We start from the raw sequence: 22,707 nt of genomic DNA, 5'->3' as shown, positions 1-22,707 counted from the left end.
TTTTTTTCTGAGAATAATTTGTGAAACTTTTATTGAAAAAAAATAAACCTAACACTGGAAGTTACTGCATTAATAATTTACTTGCATTACTGCAAGATGGAGAGCTTATTACAGCCATTCAACCTACAGGGCCATTTTGAAGTCATTTAGGACAGCCTCGCTCTTCTGGGTTCAACACTGCTACTACTCTCCTCAGGCAGTTCCCAATGAAGACCAGCCATATGAGGTAGGAAGCTGGAGCCCTCAGGGCTCAGATATCAAAATCTGAGAAAGAAGGACCAGGCTGAAATAAAGTGTTATTTGCTCTGCAGGAGGATTCAGGCTTCTGCTCCCACCATCAATTTTCCCACGGTCCTCAGTAAAAGCTTAATATTCTGGGAAGCAACTTTTTGAGGCATATTTGCTTCAGGAAGACAATCCAATAAAGGGAATGAGGGAAAAATAACGTGTCACAGCAAATCTGACTATTAGATGTTATACGCGTCCAAGGTAAGTGCAACAGCTTCTGGGATTCAGAAGTAGATTAAGCCATGTACTTGAAAAAAAAAAAAAAGTAAAAATAAAAATAAAATATAGTGAGCTAAAACACTAAAGCAAGAAACAAATGCATAGTGTCAAAGCAGGACAATGGATGGATTTCAGGAAATGCACACATGAAAAGGCTCATCACATCACCATGCCTTGATAAGAGCCACTGAATTTTTCCCCTCAATACATACTGATCAGCATAGATGATGCTGAAATACAGGTGGCCGTGCACTGACAGGGCAAAGATGTGTTTTTATAACCAGGAAACTCCAAGCTCTCAGTATCTGACAGCATGAAAGGGCCAGGCACACAGCTGGCTGCCCTTCATCTGTGACATTTGCTCTCCTTACTGTATTTTTAGATCTGCAGGTTTATTACTTATGAAAAGGCCATAAAAGGAAGAGCTAGATCAATGCACTGAATTTCTCTGCTAGCTCTAAAGGGGAACCTTGTGCCAACCTCTTGAATTCAACTGGAATTAGTAAAAGCATTTTCTGGGTTTAAGTTAGCAAACATTAGTTCTTCTAAGGAAATGAAGTGGATAAAAAGTGAACTGAAGACTCGGATCAATATTCCTTAAGAACAGGAGGCAGCTGGGAATCACCTACAGGTTTGAAGCAAAGGGTTGTATCAAATTATTTTCCGGTTTCTGCAGCCATTAAATGTTTACTGTGTGCTCATAGCCCTAATCCCATTTCACAGCTGGGAAACCTTGAGCTCATCATGTTTCATCATTAATATGTATTCAATCTGTATTTAATCACTGATGCAACTCCACCTAGGGCTGTTACCTTTACATGAGGTAGAAATCTGGGACAACTCAAGGTATTTAAGGCTCACCGAGTTACTGGCCCATGTTACCAGTAAAACACTGATCTCGCCCAGTTACGCTGCTTGACTCGTTGTGGAAATCACTTGGCCTCACCACTACCAGAACGTGCCAAGGTAACTACAGCACAGCAACAGAAACTTAGAGCAAAACAAGTATTACAACAGCAAGTCACTGTCACTTCAGGGAAAAAAAAATGGATTTACTGACATAAGGCCATGTGGAAGCATATACAGCTATTTCTCTCCCTCCAGAACTATCATCCTCCCTCTAATCATAAACTACTGCCATTGATGTCTCCATTTTTAAAAAGCTGTAAACACATTACTCCTCTCTCCCAGAGATTTTTGTTCTATCAGGACACAGGCACATAAGCAGCTGAGTTGTCAAAACCCTCTCACGTGGAAGGGACTTTCTAGCAAGAGAACACTTCCATACCCTCAGATATTTTCCACTCAATTCAGAAGACTGTCACCAGCTGCCCATCCTCCTTCCGCAGCTCATTTCATTTGGCCACAGCCCCCCAGGGGGGCAAAGCCCTCAACAAGAGTGAAAGTGAGGAGTGAGGCAGTGCGGCTAGGCAGTGTGAGGAGAGAAAGAGAGAAAAAGCCTCATAAACCAGTAAGAAATAGTAAAAAGATCATGTATGTGAAAAGTAATCCTAATGTTGGTTAACATATCACAGCCTTAAATTCAGAGACCTTACTCCATGACTTCTGTTGGTTTAAAAGCAAAGTGCTTTGTACCACACCACAAAACTATCCCTCCTTTTCCTCTACCTTAAGCACTTTATTGTCTTTATTCCCAGTTTAATTCACAGTTCTGAGAGCAGAGTGATCCTTACAGTAACTTTAGCTATATGAAAATTTCACATTTTCTTAGAAGTGACAACACCGTCATTAGAGACCAATTACAAAATGACAAGCAAAAAGATCAGAGGATAATTAAGATAGCTAGTTATTTCCACAGACAAAAGAATATAAAACTGAAAAAATAAATGCAAAGTAAATACAACCTAAGTAATTAAGTACATTTCACATTATGAATAAATCAGTTTCACAAAGCACCGATATATTTCAAGCTGTTCTGGAAGAACGTTGTTTTGGGATAGTACTCACTGTTTTGAGAAGTCTGGGTTCTACTGTAAGCAAAATTAACACAGCCGGAGATTCTCAAGATATCCCCTGCAAGCGTCTAACCATTCACCCATTGCCATTATGCTCCAGCCTCAGTCTCACGGTCTTACCCAGTGTTGCTTGGGTGCTCTGATTCATTTAATTTTCCCATGAAGAAATAACCTTGGGCATCAGCCTACTTCTTTTCTTGCCTGACTGGATTAACACTGAGGAACCTTCATATGACAATATAGGTATTGCACTGCAAAATGACAAAACAAGTTACAAACACACCCACAAAGCTGCCAAATCACTGTCTTTGCCAGGAGTCCACACAGATGAATCACACCTGTGTGGTTTGTACCCTTCCTCCTGGTGGAGGCCGCACCTTCTGCTCTTCTGTATTTAACAGATCATAGAATCACGCAATGGTTTGGGTTGAAAGGGACCTTAGAGATCATCTAGTTCCAATCCTCCTGCCACTGAAGAAGGGACACCTTCTACTAGACCTGGTTGCTCCAAGCCCCATCCAACCTGGCCTCAAACACCTCAAAGGATGGAGCAGCCACAGCTTCTCTGAGCAACCCTTTGCATTGTCTCACCACCCTCACAGTAAAGAACTTCCTAATATCTAATCTAAATCTCTCCTCTTTCAGTTTAAAGCCATTCCCCCTTGCCCCGTCACTACTTGTTCTCATAAAAAGTCCCTTTCCTTCTAAAGGCCAAAAAAATTTCATTATCAAAATCTGGTCAACTTAACATATTACCCTTCATAAACCAAAGATGACATTACTGACAATATCTTGCCCAGCTGAAAAGCTCAATGAGGAAGTAATTTTGTTCAGGGGCTGCACCCATCAAAAGAAGCAAGAGCTGTCTGCTGAACCTTGTGCTATGTTTGCTGTCAGCTTATTCAATACCAACTCACCTCTAATAGGCACACTTCCAATTACCAGGAATTTACAACAAATTGTTTATCCTCACAGAAGAGCAATTCTGAACATCTTTCTACTCATAGGGCTGCTCTGAAAGAGCTTTGGTCACTTATCTTTCCACAGTCCTGAAACGCATTTGTCATGAGCTTACAGGATTTCCTGAGATAATTCCCACCAGTCCTCAGACACAAAGTAGGTCTCCACTGTCAGCCCAAAGGCAGATATTTACTGTTCTGTTTTGATACAGCCAGAAACAAGATTTCTTTTCTGCATCGCACATTGGTATCAAGTAGGAATTAAGCCAAGCACAATTAGGCACAGCTCAACCTAAGCAATAGTTCCCTGAAGGACATGAAGGCTGGCATGCTTCAACACTCAGAGCATCCCAGAAGGAAGAGGTGTGAATCTGTGCTCCCCAGGGGGCTTAGAAAGAGATTCAAACCATGACTTCCAACAAGCAAGAAGCGTACTCTAAACCCTGAACCCAGCGCCAGCACTCTCATACTTTACAAGCTGTAGAGGAAGTTTGCAATGGTTAAGGTGGGAGGTATCTGCCTGGGCACCCAAAAGAAGTGGTATGTCTTCAGCTCTTGCAAAATCCAGTTACCCAAGATATATGACCAGCTGCTTTGTCACTGCTCTGAGAAAACACTCAGCAAGCAGGAACATCCCAGATAATGTTAATAGCAGCTAAAAGTAAAGCAGTTGTGAATGAATTTATCATTTCCTTTGAAAAGCACTAACAGACTCCTCCTAATTTATGACTTTAATGAATACAAGTTATTTATTTACAAGTTCAACAGTTACTTTCCTACACAGCTTACAGTCAAATCTTGCTATATGTGCTACAGGTTTCCATCAGAAACTTCATTCCCCTGAAGCAACATTAATGTAATGAAAAATGTTATCTGTGTGGTGACTTTAAATAAAAAGAAAAAAAAAGTAGACCGGTAGGATGGGGATTTTTTTTCCCCAAAAAGCAAAACAAAACAAAAAAATGTACTTTATATGCAAACAAAAGCTTTTTATAGGGAATGTTATAAAGATTGAATAAAAACCTTGCAGTTTATAGATGCTCCATTGTTCTATTTTTCATTTCCTTCACCCATACTCCTTTTAAATATGCCTAAGAGTCTTCAGTTCTTCACCCCATATTTAAGAGGTGAATCAAACATGCATTTATCCATGTTAGTCAGTGGAAATGAGGATCTTAAAAACAGGCTCTGAAGATGCAGAGTAAGGGTAGTTCAGTAACACCAACAATGGAAAAGAAGTAAAAAAGGAATAAAGAAATAGTTAACGGAGTTAACTAAGACATTAAGATTCCCAGTTACATTTGTGAAGAAAACCAGGAAGCGTGCCAGGATCCTAAGCCATCCTGACAGTAAAGAGCATTCCAGTGAATAAATTAAAACTGAAAGCCTCAAAGGGGGACTATATAAATCATAATACACTTTGATTCTATCCTCCAAACTCCTGCAAAGAATTTAACAGCATAAGAAAGATTCCTGAACAGAACTGAGCAGACATTTCAACAGGTTTTTAAACTTATTTTATTTGCTGAGTTTGGATAGCATGCATTATTTTACAGCACTGGTAAACAAGTCAGTGAAGCATACTGCTTTTAGGAACTTGTCCTGTGGAATGTCTTCAAAACCATTACCCTTTACCCCTCCACTCTAGTACATAACACTAGCTGAAGACAAGACAGACATATATCAGAGCAACTTCCTTATGGCTGAAAATACTCATAGCAGCGACTTTTAAAGGAGGGTTTTATTAAATCAAGTCATTGCACTTGGGTCATTTATTGCTATAGCGAACAAAGGCCATTAAATAATGAACATCTTTCATTTATGGTTTTAACTGATTGTCTTGCTGTGTTTATCTGCTAGAAGCTTACACATAGACACAATCTCTGCAGAGCAATCCATTCCAAGATTTATTTCATGCTCTAATCAATCACAGTGAAGAGCTTGTATAACAGAAATGGCTATTCCATTAGGCCCAATTCTTGCTTTTCATCACTTGACTTAGAGGCATGAATTCTAAGAGTTTAGAGTCTGACAAGAAGCATTACTGCTGCACATCATTCCTCAATACAAAAGATCTGGCTCAAGTCTTCATTTATGATGCATTGCTGCAATTAAAAGTTAAAAGCATTAATCAGCTTATTAGCAATGTGACTAGCAAATATTACTTAATACCTGCATAGTATATGAAACAAATTTTATGAATAATTTAAATTAGTAACTGACAAACATGATTCAATTGCCTTTTTGATGTTTGTATTTTAGGATGCATCAACTGTGGAAAAATATACTCTCAAGTAATAATACTTCCATGTCACAGCTCAAGTGACATGCTAAATAATTACTATATTTATGACTATTCCCATGAATAGAAACAGAATTACTTCTTTTACTGAATTTGTCAAAATATGTCACATGTTTTTGTCCTTTAAATTCTAGTAGACTAAAAAGAGATAAGGTGATTATTACCCAAAGTAATGCATTTGACTGGCTTTCTAAAGCTGTATGCTTTTTTATTCTTTAATGAAATGAATGCAGCAATAAATATTATTGTCCTCCATCACCTGGTTTGGTTTTTTTTTCAGTATAGTTCTGGTGCACTGTGTTAAGCTCAGGGGTTAAAGATAATGACAATCCACAAGATTTCAACAGTTTTCCATAAAACATGAAAGACACTGTCTTCGACACTAGCACAATGCTGTCAAAGCAATTGTTCCAGTCACTCATTAAAATACAAAGATGTTATTAAATTTAGAGGTACACAATATATGGCAAAAGTTTGTGGCATAAATATATAAATATTGAGACATTTTGAGAGTATCAAAGTTCCAAAGGGATTTATTTGGAGACATATTATAAACAAAACCTGACTATTGTAAAAACAGATCATGATACATATTTAACCACTAGAAAGACTGATCACTTCAGTTTAGACATACAGAAGCACAGACATAACTTAAGGTTAACTTTCATGCTGTATGCTGCAATATTTTAGGCACAACAGGTTGAGTTAAGACTGGATTCTAGCCTTGTTTCTGTATTTCTTGTATTTTTATGATTTTAAAAGTTAGTTTTGTCATAACTTCATGATTCAGTTCTAAATCCCTTTTCAATCCAATAGTGCAAGTGACAAAAATGTTCTGTTAAACTACTCAGATTATATTATTCATTCTTACTACAATGCATAGGAGTTTCACCTGCTTAATTGCATTAATTCCTATTTCATTACTCAACATATAAACAGCATATTATTTATATTTCCACTGCAGACAGGCACAACAGCATAACCCTGGGTAAGACTGCCAAAATTATACAAACATCATTTATTCCCTTTTGCATGTAGGGGAAAAGTAGTGACTACAATTACAATACAGTTATTCAATCCCTTCCAATAGACTATTTTACAGATTAGTTGTAAAGATAGATCACCCTATTTATCGCATAGATCTCTTTAAAAATTAAGATACAGGTATTCAATAAAAATCTATTAAGAATTCCCTCTCCTTTCTATACAGATTCAGTAGTATTTTCAAGCAAACCAAAAAATAAGGTCTGCAATTCCAGCACAGTAAGAAATAAGGCCTCTTTTATATTGGCAAAAAAATTACACCATTATTCCTCTTTGTTTTCTTAATCTCTCTGAATAAAAGACTATAGTCCTTTTCTTACTATGTTTTTTTTCTTGAAGACTATAAAACATCAGCATTCATTATTATGAAATAAGAGTCAGTTCTCCTTGTGTTCAGCTTTGAATTCCTGGTGAGTTAAAAACATTGAGTCCATAGCTGTCTCATGTAGACATCATTGCTTTCTTCAATTTTTCTATTTCAAGCTGGAAAATGGACATTTTGAAAAGAGAGAGACATATTAAAGTAATAATAATCTAAAGTTTTCAGAGCTTTCAATAAAATTACAACCTTTACATTTCAAGGACACTTAAGCAAATAAAATTGTAACACAAATGCATTCGACAGGTTGATATTCACAGCTGATTTTATATTATTGTGTTGTTAAATAGACAAGATTTAAAATCATTCAAAGTTCGCCTATAGTTCTAGTTCATCTCATCAGATAAAGTCACTTTGAATATACCTGTGAAAGCTGGGTTGTGGAATCACTTGACATAACCCCATGTATTGTGGCATCATCACCTCAGACTAATCTCCTAAAGCAGCCTTCATGCAAAATACCGTGCTACGATTAATTTGTATTTCTTCAAAAAGATTTAGAGGATACGTAGAAGCTACCTCTTCTCCATTTCCAGTATGTATTTAAAGCAACTTCATCAATTGCTTCAGAGATGCATTAAAAAGAAGACTCAGCAGAAGTTCTTTGGCAAGTTTAGAAAGTAACTTTGTAGTCAACAGGAACTACTATTTCACAAATAAAATACCTTTTTTTACCAAACTGAACTAGTTTTCTACAAGGAGCTCATCCTACTAACTACTTAATGGCATTATATTGCAATGCAGGTAGCCTTCTTCATCAATAAATGGAGAGGAGTGGTGCTCATTCACAAAGAAATTTTTCAGATGCATTCTGTTCTTTTGACAAATTATCCACTTAACAGTTAAATACTTCATTAAAAAATTAAAAAAAAAAAAAAATCAGGAAAGTTAACTTTTGCCCTGTTTTTCTTTTATTACATAAACTAAATTTGCCCTTCAATTCTACAAAAGTATTGTATTAATCTTCTCTCTTGGAACATGTCCAGGTCTACATGTATCTAACAAAGGGCAAAATCTAGCAACAGTAAACTGAACTCACATTGCAACACCCATACACATATTGTCACAAATAATTTTCCAGATAAAAAAAGTTGAACTAAAATGAACTGTGAATCTCCTGGATACATCCAACTGGCTCATGAGGCATTCATTTGACCACACACTAACAAAGCAATACAAACATATTGAGCAGGCTGGTTAAGACTGTCCTGTGAACCAAATTCCAGAACACTGCCTACCTACTTCTAAATCTCTTTTCCCACCCACTCTCCAAATTGCTAACATTACCTCCAGATTACTTCGCAACTGCTTCTCTTCTTCCAAATCCTTCTTTAGTTTTTCCAGGTCTCTCCTAACAGTAAAGGCAACAGAAATACAATTAGAGGGGGGGGGGAAACTTTCACAAGCACAGGCCTTGTATGAATTCCACTTGTAAAAATCAAACAACTCTCTGATGCTTCATCTTATAAATAAGACCTACATATAAGTACATGCCCACTAACAAACTAGTACTCTGATCTATTGGACCACAAGCTTCCACCAACTCTCAACACTTCTTGCCTATTACTATGCACCTATCCTTAATTTATAATCACAGTTTTAAGTAGGCTACTTAAAAATTTGTATTGTCATTTTACTTGGAGAATTGAATTTAAGCTAAAATAACCTGACAACTTCCACACAATGAACAGAACTTCTTTAGAAGAGAAGATTCCTAAAAATTCCTAAAATGTTTTATTTCATAACTATATTCAGTCAAGAAAGTGCTAACAATTATCATCAAGTCACTGAAGAAAATGCAGAACACATAATTTACTAGTTTGCTTTAGAGACCAACTGATTCTGGCTTTTATAACCTCTAAAGAGGTATGTATCTCTAAAAGCTGGCTGGTTAGCACTAGTTATCATTTCAATAACAAAATGAATGTCTGTGCTGTAAAACTAAAATCAGAAAAGGGAAAATTTCCCCCAGATTGGTCTTTGCTGTTTTCTCAAACACCAATTACATTTTTATTCTACAAAAAACCCAACACACACACAAAGATGTTGAGGCTGCCATGATCACAAGACAGAAAAGCTCAGTAATATCTTTCCCTACTACAAGTCATGTCAATACTGCAATTACTTATGAACAGTGTTACATAAGGCCAGCACATGTAGTTTTATTTTATACCACAAAAATTATCTACTTTTCTCTACAGTGAAACTAATACTGTTTAAGAAATATTTTCAAAAAGCTGTAATGAATGCAGGAGCACAAAGTAGGAAGGCAAAAATGTATGCAAATTCCAAAAACAATTTGACATCAAATTTGTACTTATTTAGGACATTTAGTTGGATCAACTTCTAAAGAAAGAAGAATTAACATTAACATGGAATAGCTTTTTATTATGAAGAAGTTTGGCATTAAAGACATTTAGATTTCTATATATCCCTTTGCAGATTAAGAAGAAAATATTTACCCATGTTCTTTCCTCAGTACATCTACTAAACCCATCAATTCATTAATCTGAGTCCTGAGCTCTTCCACAGAAATTTTTTCATCATCTGTTTCTCCTTTAAGTTGCATGTCTCCAGGACAAAAGCTGAGTATAGCAGAACTTGGTCTCCGAGATGAAGATGGAGTTGGTGAACTGAATGCAGATGGCTGAAAACATAAATCAGTAGAAGGCTAAGAACTGAAATCTTTATGAACTGAACACTTACAGTGTACAGATCGTACTGGTATGGGAGCTATGTGTGCACAAATTTAGCTCATTTTCCACCCAATAGGTTAAAAAGAATGTCCAGTTCCAATGGGCTACTGTGGCGTAGGAGAGCTATTTTATACAGCTCTCGATTAAGCATTTTATTAAGGTTCCTGTAGCCACACTGCAGTTCTTTATGCTTTCAAACACTCTGTGATTTAATGGAGCCCATCAGTTCATTATGAACATTATTTGGTGCAACTTTCTTACCTGCCCAGTTGTTCTGTCTGTCACAAGACTAAAGGCTGAGCTGATATAAAGCTTATTTGAGAAATACCACCATAGTTTCATGGTATTCTATACAATCATTCTCATAAGAACTGATGTACTGTAATGATAAATGAGCTTTATACTAAAATTTCTATTACAAACTTTAGACTAAATGATATGGCTCACTTGCATTTAAAGACAATCATTTGTATTTAGATGCTTGCATCAATCTAATCTGGAAATACAAGCAAGATGAACAGAACACCCAGTTGTCTGGTACTTCTCTAGCTCCTTGGTATCATACCTTTTTTGTTTCAACTGGCTTTGGTTTGGCACTTTCTTCTTCTTTCTGCACCTTCAAATTTTTTTCTGGACTCACATTTTGACTTGCCTGGTAAACCATTCATAAAAAATGAAAAGGTTTTCAGACATTTAAAAAAAAGGTAAATCAAAAAAACCCACCTTGTCAGATGTTTCTAAAGATGCAATAGTTTAAAAGCAAACAAACCTCACAAACAAAAACAAAACCACCCCAAAACAAAACAAAAAAGCCCCCTCCAAAATAAAACCAAACTTAAGTTGCTAGACTATCAGTCTTTGTTCCCTGAAAGCCAGCACTTTTCTTCCCTGCAATACTAATTCAGCTGAATTTAAATCTAACATAGGAATCCTGGGCAGGACTTCAAGCATCTCTGCAGTACTTAAGTTCTTGATGCTTTTGCGAGTCTGTAGGTGCTTCCATAAAACATTAACACTGTTAATTAAGTGGCATGACTGAACTATATAACATCCCATGACATAAACTAATTTCAAGGACTCTGCACTACCTGGTTCTCATGGTCTGACAATCTCACATCTTAGCACGTGAGAACATAAGTCCCACATTACAGCAACATTAAATTACAAATTTGTAGTGACCAAAGACTATCCATTGTTAGGCTTGTAAGGTACTGAAGGTACTTTCAGAGCTGTATGTACACAAAACACCTGTTTCATCATCTGTGATGCTAAAAGAACTGAGTACTTACTGCAGCAATACCCCACAGAACAGAAAAAAACTCTTTCAGCTGCAACACAGCCACATTATTTCTCTTTGGTACACCTCCCTCCTGAGAATGGATATTCCTGTAGACAAAGTCTAAAGGAACTGAACCTCATTTTTCACTCAGGCAAATGGCTCATAAGACTTTCCCAGTGCAATCCTGTCTCCTGGGAAGTTAGTTTTTAGTTCACTACTAGGAAAACCCACCCATTATACTCACAGGACTACTGCAATTGAACCGTGAAGGTAGCCTCCTACCAGGCATCTTGGGTCGGTTTGCAGTAGGGTGTGATAGATTATTTGAGGTAGCTATTACATCATCAAAGCTTAGCAGATCTAGAAAAAGATGAAAATACAGACCACCGTCAAGACCAGACGGTTTTGTGGAGTTCTTCTTTATCCCTTTGTTTCTTAATAAAAAAAAATAAAAAAAAAATAAAAAGCAATCTGAATTCTAACACAATCAGAACTGTTTCAAATATTCTTACTGGTTCTAATTGATTCAGCATACTCAGCATGAGCCATATGAAACAACTGCATGACTTTTACATGTCTGGGAAACCATATCTTCCCCCTTGAAAACAATTCCCTCGAAAAAAGGTTTAAATTCACGTTCTCACAGAAGAATGCTGTAGTAACATGGCAGCATAAAACAGACCTAACAAATACATGCAGAAAAATATGACTGAGAGATGCCGTAGTCAACTATTTAAGAGAGCTTATGTTCTTGTCGCTAAACTTGCATGAAAAGCATGAAAATCCAAGTTTTGGCTAAGACGAAAGCAACATGGTAAAATACATGTTCACACATTGGTGAAAGTAAGTTAACAAGACACAAACAGCAAATATTCCTGTGCAGGGTAGTTTTTCTACATTCAGTACTTAGTCTAAAGAAAATACATGACTTCATAAATTTTATAATAAATATTTCCAAACTCCATTCTCATACTGTATAAAAACAAAGAGAGCTCTTTGCTCATAGCTCTAGGTAAAAATCTCTCTTACATCAGTAGAAGGTTTTTATGTTATACGGGAAAAGGCAACATTAGGAAAAAACCTATTAATAGGAAGAATAGAACGCACCTACTTAACAGAAGTACTTCATCTAGTTAACAACTGGACTTAACTGTTTCTCCACAAAAATAATACTTACCTGCCAGCAGTTTTGCAATGAGATAGGTTATTTTATTTACGCATCAAGATTATGATTATTATATATCATTTTAACACATAAATTCATTAGATTTGCTCTAGAGACTCTACATGTTTAACTACAATGCCACGCAGCATTTACTATGGGCATCAAAAATGACATTGAAGGGTTTTGGTTTTGTCTTGGGGTTGGGTTTTTTTGATGACCCTTTATTTTTCAGGACATTATAATTTATAAAATAGAACCTAAGACACTTCTTTCTCTGTTTTCACATTGATTTTGAAGCTATAGCAAGAAGTCAGGTAAGTAAAAAAAAAAAAAGAAGCAGCCCTAAGAACACTGAGCAAGATCATATCACTTCAGTGTTTGGATGATTTAAAATCATCTGATTAATCCAAGTTTTAATCACGCATTGTTAAAGCTGTATTTATACCTGTAGGAACTAAGTTTTCCACTGAATCATAGAATGTTTTAACTGATTTTATGTCTTCTATTCTGCCATACTATCCTTGAAGTCCTTAACATGTTCACATCTTTCATATGTCCCTAAACATACCTACTTTGTCATGTTGCCTTACTGAAGTGCAAGCATTTATAACACTATCCGCTAACAAGTTAACAGTTTTGCTGCTTTTTAATCTTATTGCAGAGAATGCAAAGACAGTCTTTTGTAAACATGCAATCATATTTGCAATTAAAAAAAAAAAAGCAGGGAAGGAAAACAAAGGAAGTAACAAAGAGTGAATGAGTGGCAAGCGGCTGACGGAAAAAGAGGATGAGGGAGAAATAGCTATGAAGATATTTCTGTTGTAGCCTGTGCCAAAAATATTTAACTTATTAGAAGCCAAGCAATAGTGACCACGGGGTATAATTTCATGTTCTTTACTCAATCATCAGTAATCCTATAGCACTAACCCATGCTAAAGTATACAACAGGATTTACATTAGTTAGTTACTATTGAAAGGTTAACAAGAAGGCAGGAAATGTGCCTTTTCCCCCACCTCAGTAATTCTGGCCTGAAAACAACCCTCCTTTTGTCATTCTGGAGAAACGGCAAATCATATGGCATTACATTTAAATAAGAATTGTAAGTGTAGTTGCTATTATGACTGTAATGCCAGTCCTGCCTCCATGAACAAAGTAAACATCAGGCATGTTAAGAATATTAAGAATATATTAAGAATACCATGTACTTCTGAAAAAAAAAACAACCAAAAAACAAAAACAAAACCACAGAATTTTACAAGGCTTGAAGATGAAGACTTCTACAGTCTCGAATTGGATACGATCTAAATATAGATAGTGGGATGACACTAAAGTCAGGGTTTGCATTTGTTATCTGTAAGAGCTTCTAAAGGAAATCGCTACTGCACCTGAGACAATTGCTCAGCTTTAAAATATTACCACCCCATTACAGCCAGAGGGAATTCTAACTGAACTTGCATTTTCCTTTTTACCTTTCCATTTTGTTGCTTTGGTATAAGGAAGAAATTAAAAACAGGCTGGTGGGGATTAGGTGGTGGTTTTGTTTGTGGGTTTAGGGGGCGTGTCTTTCTTTTTAAACAGCTTTTTTTGTTATTTTAGGAGAAAGCTTGGCCTCACTGAAACCAAACAGAAATACTGACAAAACCCACTGAAAGCTTACAGTTTACACCCATTTCAATCAGTAAAAGTGATTTATCAATTCACTTTCTTACAGACAGCCTGTGAGTAATTGTCAAAGGAAATCCCACCATGGTGCCAAAAGAGCAATACCATACACCTGGGGATTAATTTCAGTCAAAACTCTTTTGAGGCTGAGCAAAAGCATTTTTCTAGGAAGATGAGCAAAGTTTAAATGGTTACTTAGGACAGACTATTAGAAATGTCTCTTCTGCAAGCTTAACACTGATCCATAACAGAACTGTTAGGAGCTTTAACAGACACAATTAGGTGAGAGGTTTTGTCAAGATTTGTGAATGCTTTACATATATTCAAAGCAGTTTGGCTTAAAAAAATCTTCACGAAAAGAAGCAAAGCTGAAGGGGTGTCTAAAGAAATTGTGGTTCCAACAACTGATGTGGCTGGGGTTTAAAAACCCATGATAGAAATGAAACATATCCACTATTTTAGAAGACAAGACTTTCAATTACTTTGCAGAGTAAGAGAAGATGGCAGTTCTTTTTCATATTACTCATCTTGCTGAGATTGCACCCCAAAAAATTAGGGGACAGATATAAGCTTTAGAATATTTAAATCTGCAGTTAAGCTATAGTAAGGTATTTGCTACAATTAAGCACACGCTTAACAATGTAATTTTCAAGAATACTGTTTTTCAAGACTCATGATACTAAATAGTCAATGCTGGATACAGTGCCAAAATATTTCTTAAGAGCATAATTTGTGTGTACAGAAAGATAAAGCCATTCAACTTCATACACCAGAAGTGCTATTGAACACATTTCCCTATAAACATTAGGTTTGGCTTATCAATAGCTGGACTGTAAAGTTTTTCATTCTTATTTTATCCCCACAAGTTCCTAATTGAAAAGCATACTTAAAGTAACTTCTTCTGTAACAGCTAAGGAAAACAGGCATTCAAACAAGCAAACAAACAAACAACAAAAAAAGGCATTTTACATTGAAAACCAAAAATTGTAGTATCAATCATTGCAACTGAAAACTATGCTTACGAAGTTAAGAAGAGGCTATGTGTATGGCATAAAGCGTTTGGATTTCCTTATAGATTGTTATCTTACCAAAATGGAGAAGGGTAGGGTAATTTCCTGACACGTAAGAAGGGAAACATGGCAAACAGGATAGGAAACAAAATCTGGAAAGAAAAGTCAAGGAGAGGAATGTCTAGAAAAAGATTCTGAACAAAAAAAACTATTTTACAAAGCAGGAAAAAGAAACATTTGTAGAAGAAACAGAATCGCTTTACATGTTCAGCATGCCAGTAGTATAGCTTTAGTCTTTTACAGTACCTTCATTCTAATTGAACAGAGAAACATTTATGCAACTTTTCAAATAAAACTTCAAGAGGAGGTATTTCAACATTATCAATATTTTTGAATGGTTTTGAGTATTTGTCCTTATCTGATGGCTGAGCACCTAATTTTGGTGTGGGGTGGGTGTTTTATTTTCCTATACAGAATAGGTACGTCAGCTCCTTCGGCTAAATTGAAAGTGGTTCAACCTACACCACACTTCATTGGCCAGATAAGCTAAAAAAAAACAAAAAACAAAAAAAAACCTGAAAATTAAAAAAAAAAAAGAAAAAAAGAGATTTGTTTTTCAAAAATTCATTCAGTTCAGGATCTCAACCTAAAGGGAGGTGTGGAGGGATAAGACAGGCAATACAGTTGCCATATATTTTCCCCCACGTTTTAATATCTATCCTAGTTCTTGTAAGATTAAGCAATCTTGAACTTTATATAAGGACTCAATATCTTTGGAACTTTACACAGCTGCTGCATGGAATATTACATCTTTAGCAGCAAAATGCATACAGAGACATAATCGTTTCGTTTTATTGGCAGGAGTTTGGGCTAGTCTCTTTTCATAAGAGCAGCAAAACTACAAGTGACTCAGATTGTTTTAAACAAGGGCAGTTTTGTGTAACAGAATTTTTTAAGTTTTCTGTAAAAAGCAGCTCCTTGACACTGGCAGTGCTGCATCTCTGCATGGACTGCCTGAGCCTCCTTTGCTGCTTTGCTCCAAACAAAGACCCCTGAACAGACCTCACCCACTTTCTTGTTATGCACCCCTGCCCCACCTAAGTATCAAAATACTGAATTTCTCCATAAGCCTGTAAAATCTTATGTTAGCAAATCAGAATTCATAGATTTACTTTTTTCTAGATCTGTAGAAAATTAGGGGGCTTATATATATATATGGATGCCAAATATCACAGCTACTATGTTGTTACTCAGGTTATTAAAAGTTGCCAAGATTATTGCATCTAAAAGAGGAAAAGAAGCAGTTACATCTGTTTTCATGGGGAGTGTTTTCCTGTAGATAAATGATACAGTGCTATACAGAAATATACCTAGCACAATCAGAGAGAAACATCTTGGTAGCAGGACAAGGCTGACATTTTTAATGCTAGGTTGTGCATTGCCCTTTATTCTCTCAGCTTACTTTGGCCTCAAAGTGTTTCTTTAGCACCTTCATTCAAACTCATCTTTAAATAGAGGCCAAAGTTAAACTGCCAATTCAAAAACTTTTAAAAAGGCATTTCAAGCACATGCATAGATTTTACTGGGGAATAATAAAGGAAAAAAAAAACAAACGTATAAACACTTTAGGAGAACAGTGATGGTATTTGTAGCATTCCCAGGATATTTTAATACCTGCTGTTGTGGCTTGGAAAAATATAATTCCATGTTAAAGCCATATGTGAAGTAACCTTTCCTTAAACAAAGTATTTAAGCTTAGAAGCACATTTAACAATGCTTAATGGAAGAATTAGGAGTATTCTTTTATATTCAGAAACTGCTTTAATTTTTTAATGCATTATTTTTATCTCCCAGATTTTACTACACTTTAGGACCAACTATTCTACAAACTGGAAATCATAATTGGCATAAAATAATAAACCAAGTTAAACTATTTCAAAATCTATTCTTACCAAAACCTTTCCTGAGATGAAAGGGTTGCATTTGAAATTTGCAAGCTGAACACTGCACATGAAGTTCACTAAAGCTTTTTCTACAGTGGTTAATCATACAAGAAAAATAATTTAGAGTTTAATAAAAATATGCCCACAACAGATGATTTCTGCATAAAAGGGGCACACACAGGACTAAAACCAGTTGTGCTGTCAGTAAAGGACAACAGATAACCATGTAATAGTTCAGAGAACCTGACCACCATTGCGGGTAGGTCAAACTGTATCAAGGTTTCTACTGGACAAATTTAGATTCAAAAAGATGCTAGATTTGGATCAAGGTGCATTAAGCAAAGCCATAAGCATGAAATTCCCATGTACAATGCTCCATGCTGGCTCAATTTTAAGGCATGATAAAGTTGCAACCTAGAATAACTATAAACTTAATCACAGAACGCTGAAGGTAATGGCATTACTAAAAATACGCAAGTTAGCTAGAAAAGCAAAAGTTATCTGAAATGCAAGAGCAGAACAGAACCAGTCAGTAAGGAAAACAACTTCATAAAAATGCAAGATAAAAGTGGCAGCAAAAAACATGCTTTCAAATCAGAAGAACAAACCATTACCTACATTTCTCCCTTCCTGTCACCTATTACAGCACAGAGATCATTGACTACCTCCCAACAGCCTACTTACATCTGCTCATTGCTTGCTGACTCTCACCTTCAGCTACCTACAGAAGTTCTCAAACCTCTACTTTCCACTGAACAGGCATAATTTCACTCTGTGTCATTTTAAGTAAATTATTTAAAAGACTTATTCTAACCTTGTAAAACACTGCAATCCAAAAGAGAAAGGCCAAAAAAAGTATTGGGTTTGTTTTTTTTCTTTTCTTACCTGATTCTTTAGAGCTCTTTGCCACAAGTGAATCTACCTCTACTGATTTTGGTCTAAGTGGTAAGGGTTCAGACTCTAACTTTGGTTTTCCTACTGGCTCAACTTCAGATTTCGGTCGAAGACAAACAACTTCTCCATTAGATCTGTAGTAAGAAAAAAAAGCCAACATATACCTAGTCGATGGATTAAATAGTTACAACTGAAATATATCAAGAATTAGAAATAAACTAAAAACTTTCAGTGTATCTTATCATATTGTAAAGATTTGCTTAGAGTCTTCTGGAGACCAGCTCTAATTTTTTAAAAGCCAATTCTTCTGTTCTAGCTATTCCAGACTTGTCCAACATGCACAATCCCCTCGTAAAACCAGTCCAAAACTTTTACCACAGGGCACATTTTGGCACTTAAATCTAAAATAGTACACTACAGTGCAACAGAAATATAGTATCTTTTGAAACGTTAGGAATATTACTCAAGATTTTTTGACATCAAAATCTTCCTGTAAAGAAAAAAAGCTGCCAAGTTATTTCTTCCTAGGTATAGAAGAAAGTAGCTTGTACACTTGGCTTTTATTCTACTGTTCATTCTATGTGTATCTGGCCACATCATCCAGGGACAAATAAACCCACCAAAACATACATATAAGATTATCTTTCTCTTGGCGCAATATATGCTGCAGAATGAAAAAAAAAAAAAAAAAAAAAAGACAAAATCTCTAAATCTTTACTTAGGAAACTCTCCAAAATGCCAAGTGACAAAACACAATTACATACTGAAAACCTAAACAGAAGTAATGTGGAAATGGTCTATTTCTTCAGTCAGGCATCCAGTGTTCCCAGGGCTATGCAGATAGGATCAGAGGCAGCTAAGCCCTGTTGGAGTCAACCATCCAAAGTGTGTGCCTTACCCACACTCCCTTTCCCTACTGCCCTCCTCCTCACTCTTTTATCTCTTTAAATATTCTTCCTTACGATTCAGCTATACAGGACCTGCTGTTAAAAAAAGATAAACCCTGACAAACGCTTGGTGCCATCCTGTATCTTGGTTGGTATTTAAGGTGAAAGCTCTTTGATGTAGCAGCTATCTGCTCCTTTATTTGAACAAGGGCAAGTGCATCGTGACATTACTTTTTCATGGTTCTCTCAAGTTAACTAAGCATCCCAAAGGGACAGTTAACCATCAGCAGTTTATTTACAGTTTGGGGTAAGGATCTAGCAATTACTTTGATGGAGACAGAAAGTAGAACTCTGTGTGGGGGATTGTACTGATGCAAAATTAGTCTTCATGAAACACCGTAAGTAAATTGTTTCAAACTTATGAGAAAAAAAATGAGAAGTGGATCTAAAAGAAATGGTGAGCCATCAGTTGCTATTACCCTCCCTGTTTGCCCAGTAACTCAATTGAGAATACTCAAGACAGTATGGAGACTGGATGTGGTTCTGTGTAAGTGCTTTCTTCCCAAGAAGAGCACATAAGCAACATAGGGTGTCTCTAGCAAGGGTACTAACTGTGCTCAACTCTTCCTTTCCACCTATCTTACTCTATTTGAAGGGTGAAACACTGAATATTGATGTAGCTCAAATCTTCATGTTTTCTTCCAACACAATAAGAATTCTGAAGTGCCATGTCCACAAATTTTTTTATACCACACTACTGCTGTAGCTACAACTTCTTCATTATGGGGCAGGCTTAAAGCAAAGCAGCCCACAGATAACTTAATCTGCCTCACAGTTAGTTATACTGAAATATTCACCGAGATGGATTTAATGTCTCAAATAATTAGAAAGTGATAAGTGCACACTGATAGACTTGGAGAACCAAGACACAGGTTGGTGTAGGGCAAAACTTAACCTTGCATCCTTTTCACCTTTAAAATATAAGTTTCTTCCCACCCTGTCCATGAGGAAAGACTGAACAAACCAAATAAAATATACTCAATGTATACAATATAAATTATACTGACTTGGATACAGATGATGGCAAAAGAGGCTTATCTGGACGTTTTGGGTGCAAAAGCCCTCCTCTCAGTAATCTGTTAGTCTTGCTTGGAGGAACAGGCTTCTTGGGTGGTACTTGAGGAGCTTGTGGCTTCAAAGGCTTCTGATCCAAAGCTCCTCTTTCATCTGATAAAATAAGTCACCACAACACTTTAAAACCCCACGTTATCTAGAATTCTCACAATGCTAACGGATTATAAAGCAACTGTTGTCAGAAATACCTTCTTTGAAGATCAATGTGAAAAATAGATTTGCTAGTGCCTTAAGTGATGCCTTATCAAAACACACAAACTACTTACCTGAACTTAAAAAAGAAAAAAAAACACATTAAAGCAAGATGTCTTTCTACTGACATGAAATAGCACATAAGAAATTATTGATTCACATTATTGCACTACAAAAGACAGCTAAGAACCAAGAATCTCTCTATACTGCTACTGCTTTCCCTTTTCTATGAATCAAACTTATCTCTTCTTAGAAAGATAGTTTTTTTTATTTTATTGTAACGAGAGCTCTTCCATATACACAAGCAGCATAATTTATCTATGCAAAAAGGAGGCAGATAGGGGAGAATATTTATCTGAATAACTGAAATTTTTTAGATAAAGTCCACCTTCCTACAAATTCAGGATACAAATTAAGTACAGGCAATCAAACAAACAAGTTAAATTTATTGTTTAATGACTGCTTGACCTAATCAAATACTGTCCAGAAGAGCTGGAGCTTTATAACTAATGCGACATGGAAAAATTCAAGCTGTTTCACAAATATTAATTAAATAGTCTTCAATCTACATTCCCTAATCACAGCCTTTGGGATACCTGGAGTAAACCTTCTACTTTTCCTTGTAAAACTATGCTATAGCCCCTTGGGCATACAGTTACCACAGTAAATCAGTTAACTGGGACGAAAGGACCGACCTTCAGCTTTGATTCTCCCCATGTTTCCCTCCTATGACTTTTCTTTTAATGCAGTATAAGTCTAATGTAAAATATTTACACATGCTATGAATTTAAGGGTTGGATTGTAAATTTGCTTCAGCTCTATCCCAGCTAAGTGCCTGATCTGCCAGTTCTATGCCTGACTTCCTTTGGAAAACTCCTCCAGATGCTGAGTGTCAAACCTCCAACTCTAAAATGGGAAAACACTGATTTTTGTTCACAGGAATAATCAGAAATAAACAGACTGTAGAGATAATTCTACAAAAAAAAAATAAAATAAAAATGATCAAGGTCAGATCAACTTTCTGCTTTGGGACATCTGAACATTAGGAGGAGACATGAACAAAACTCTCACCTGTTTGACATTCCCTTCTACTCTTTCAATATTGAGATTTAAAAAAAAGAACAGTGAAGTAGTGGAAGAATTTTGCCACATGGTGGTGCTGACTGTCCGGTGTAGAACAACCTGTTAACAGTGCTAGACACTTCTGCCTAGGGATCCTATATGCAAGATTTTAAATGCCCTGTAGGAGTTAACATTAATTGAAGTTCAATTAACTTTATTTTAGCTATGCTGAACACAAGCTGAGAATTATGCCTTTTGTTTTTAAGAATAAGTGAGTTCATTAACAAGACAGAAAAACTGCTGTCATGAAATCTTGTTCCTGAATTGTCATCTGCCAGTTTTCCCTTCAATTACTCCCACTCAGAATCTGAATATAAAAACCCTCCACAGCTATGTAGAAAAAGTTAATACCAAAGTTCAAGATACACCATGAGCTCAGAAACTGAACAATTTTGCTGGACAAAATGGCGTGTCTCTTTTTTGGATTTTGCTCTGCAATGAGAGATGAGGTTTGGCTAAAAATAAGCAGTTTAGTAATGGAGATAAAAAATACTAATCTGAAGACATATACACTGAAAAAAAATTCTAAGTGCCCTCCGCTATAAACAAACACAGGAGTATTGCTTGCAATTTTTGATCACAATTCAAGGCAGATATCTTAGCTTCCCAAAATGCATAAAAAAAATTACATATTTGGTATTTTGTGATTAGAGCCACTCAATTATTTTTCTTTTTGAAAATTACAGTACAATTTCATAGTTAATAGGTTTAATCACTAGTATCAACATAGTTATTTTTCCATAAGTAAAACTTCACTGATAAATGGGCAATTCTAGTAAAACTCTACTGCTATCTATATATGCAACATGTAAGACCTGACCGTCAACTGAATGCAAGACAAACTCTTCCACCATCATTTCCTCATCACAGTAAATGACAGTTCTCTGCCTTACTTATTCAAAAGCTTTCATGTTCCTAAGCATTTTGGATGATGTTCTCAGTAGGTCTTTTTTTTTTCCCATATTCCTTCAAGAACTGTTGAACTCAGCTATGCAAAGGTTAACACCATAATACAAACAGAATCAATCTAAAATTAAACTTACTTCAGGTTAAGTAAACTTAAACAATAAGAGCCAAGTGATCAAAATTTCTAGAACCATACAGCTGATCCCAAATCACATCTGAAGATACTGTTCGAACAGCTAAAAATAATTTGCTTGCTCACATGCAGAGGAAACATAGCTGATTTCAGCAAGTATCCTTCAAATGAAACACCTGAAAACGTGCTTTGTTTAAAATGTGGTTTGCAAAATCTGCCCAAGGAAGCCATGTAACCCACTGAGCAGGCTTACTTGTCAAAAAGCCATGGTCAGCCACCTGTCGCTGTTCAGAGAACAGAGTTTGTTTTTGTAATATGGTTAAGCTGCAGTAACATCTGAATTTCTTCTCTAAGACCCAGCAAGCATGTTTGTTTAAGCTTCTGACTTTTAAACACAATCAAAACAGTTTGATGGGGATTACCTCCAAATTCCATGGGGCAGGAAAACATGGAATATAGAAAGAATTAACAGGAAAGAAGTCTCATGAGCATTGCCACTGTTAACATCTGTCAAAG

General features: G+C 36.0%; 1 protein-coding gene across 2 annotated transcripts in view; it reads right to left on the bottom strand.

The window, feature by feature from the left end:
- Positions 1-6,261: 6,261 nt before the first annotated feature.
- CD2AP (CD2 associated protein) overlaps positions 6,262-22,707 on the bottom strand; it is an 89,006-nt gene continuing 72,560 nt past the window's right edge. Inside the window, exons 12-18 of one of the 2 annotated variants that reach the window (XM_057427714.1) lie at positions 19,772-19,931; positions 17,809-17,951; positions 11,387-11,502; positions 10,429-10,515; positions 9,630-9,814; positions 8,455-8,518; positions 6,262-7,271 (exon numbers count right to left, since the gene is read on the bottom strand). In XM_057427714.1, the coding sequence (XP_057283697.1) occupies positions 7,230-7,271; positions 8,455-8,518; positions 9,630-9,814; positions 10,429-10,515; positions 11,387-11,502; positions 17,809-17,951; positions 19,772-19,931 (797 nt within the window). In that variant the 3' untranslated portion in view covers positions 6,262-7,229. Of the gene's footprint in view, positions 7,272-8,454; positions 8,519-9,629; positions 9,815-10,428; positions 10,516-11,369; positions 11,503-17,808; positions 17,952-19,771; positions 19,932-22,707 lie in introns of those variants that run through there. The other variant, XM_057427715.1, reaches the window with a different exon arrangement.

The sequence above is a fragment of the Pezoporus wallicus genome, unplaced genomic scaffold (assembly GCF_028554395.1).
Source record: "Pezoporus wallicus isolate ANWC-B61680 ecotype Strahan unplaced genomic scaffold, APGP_CSIRO_Pwel_v1 contig_6464, whole genome shotgun sequence".
In the NCBI taxonomy this organism is placed as follows: Eukaryota; Metazoa; Chordata; class Aves; order Psittaciformes; family Psittacidae; genus Pezoporus; species Pezoporus wallicus.
Note: the sequence above shows the minus strand (reverse complement) of the source record. Positions and strands in the feature narration are given on the sequence as shown.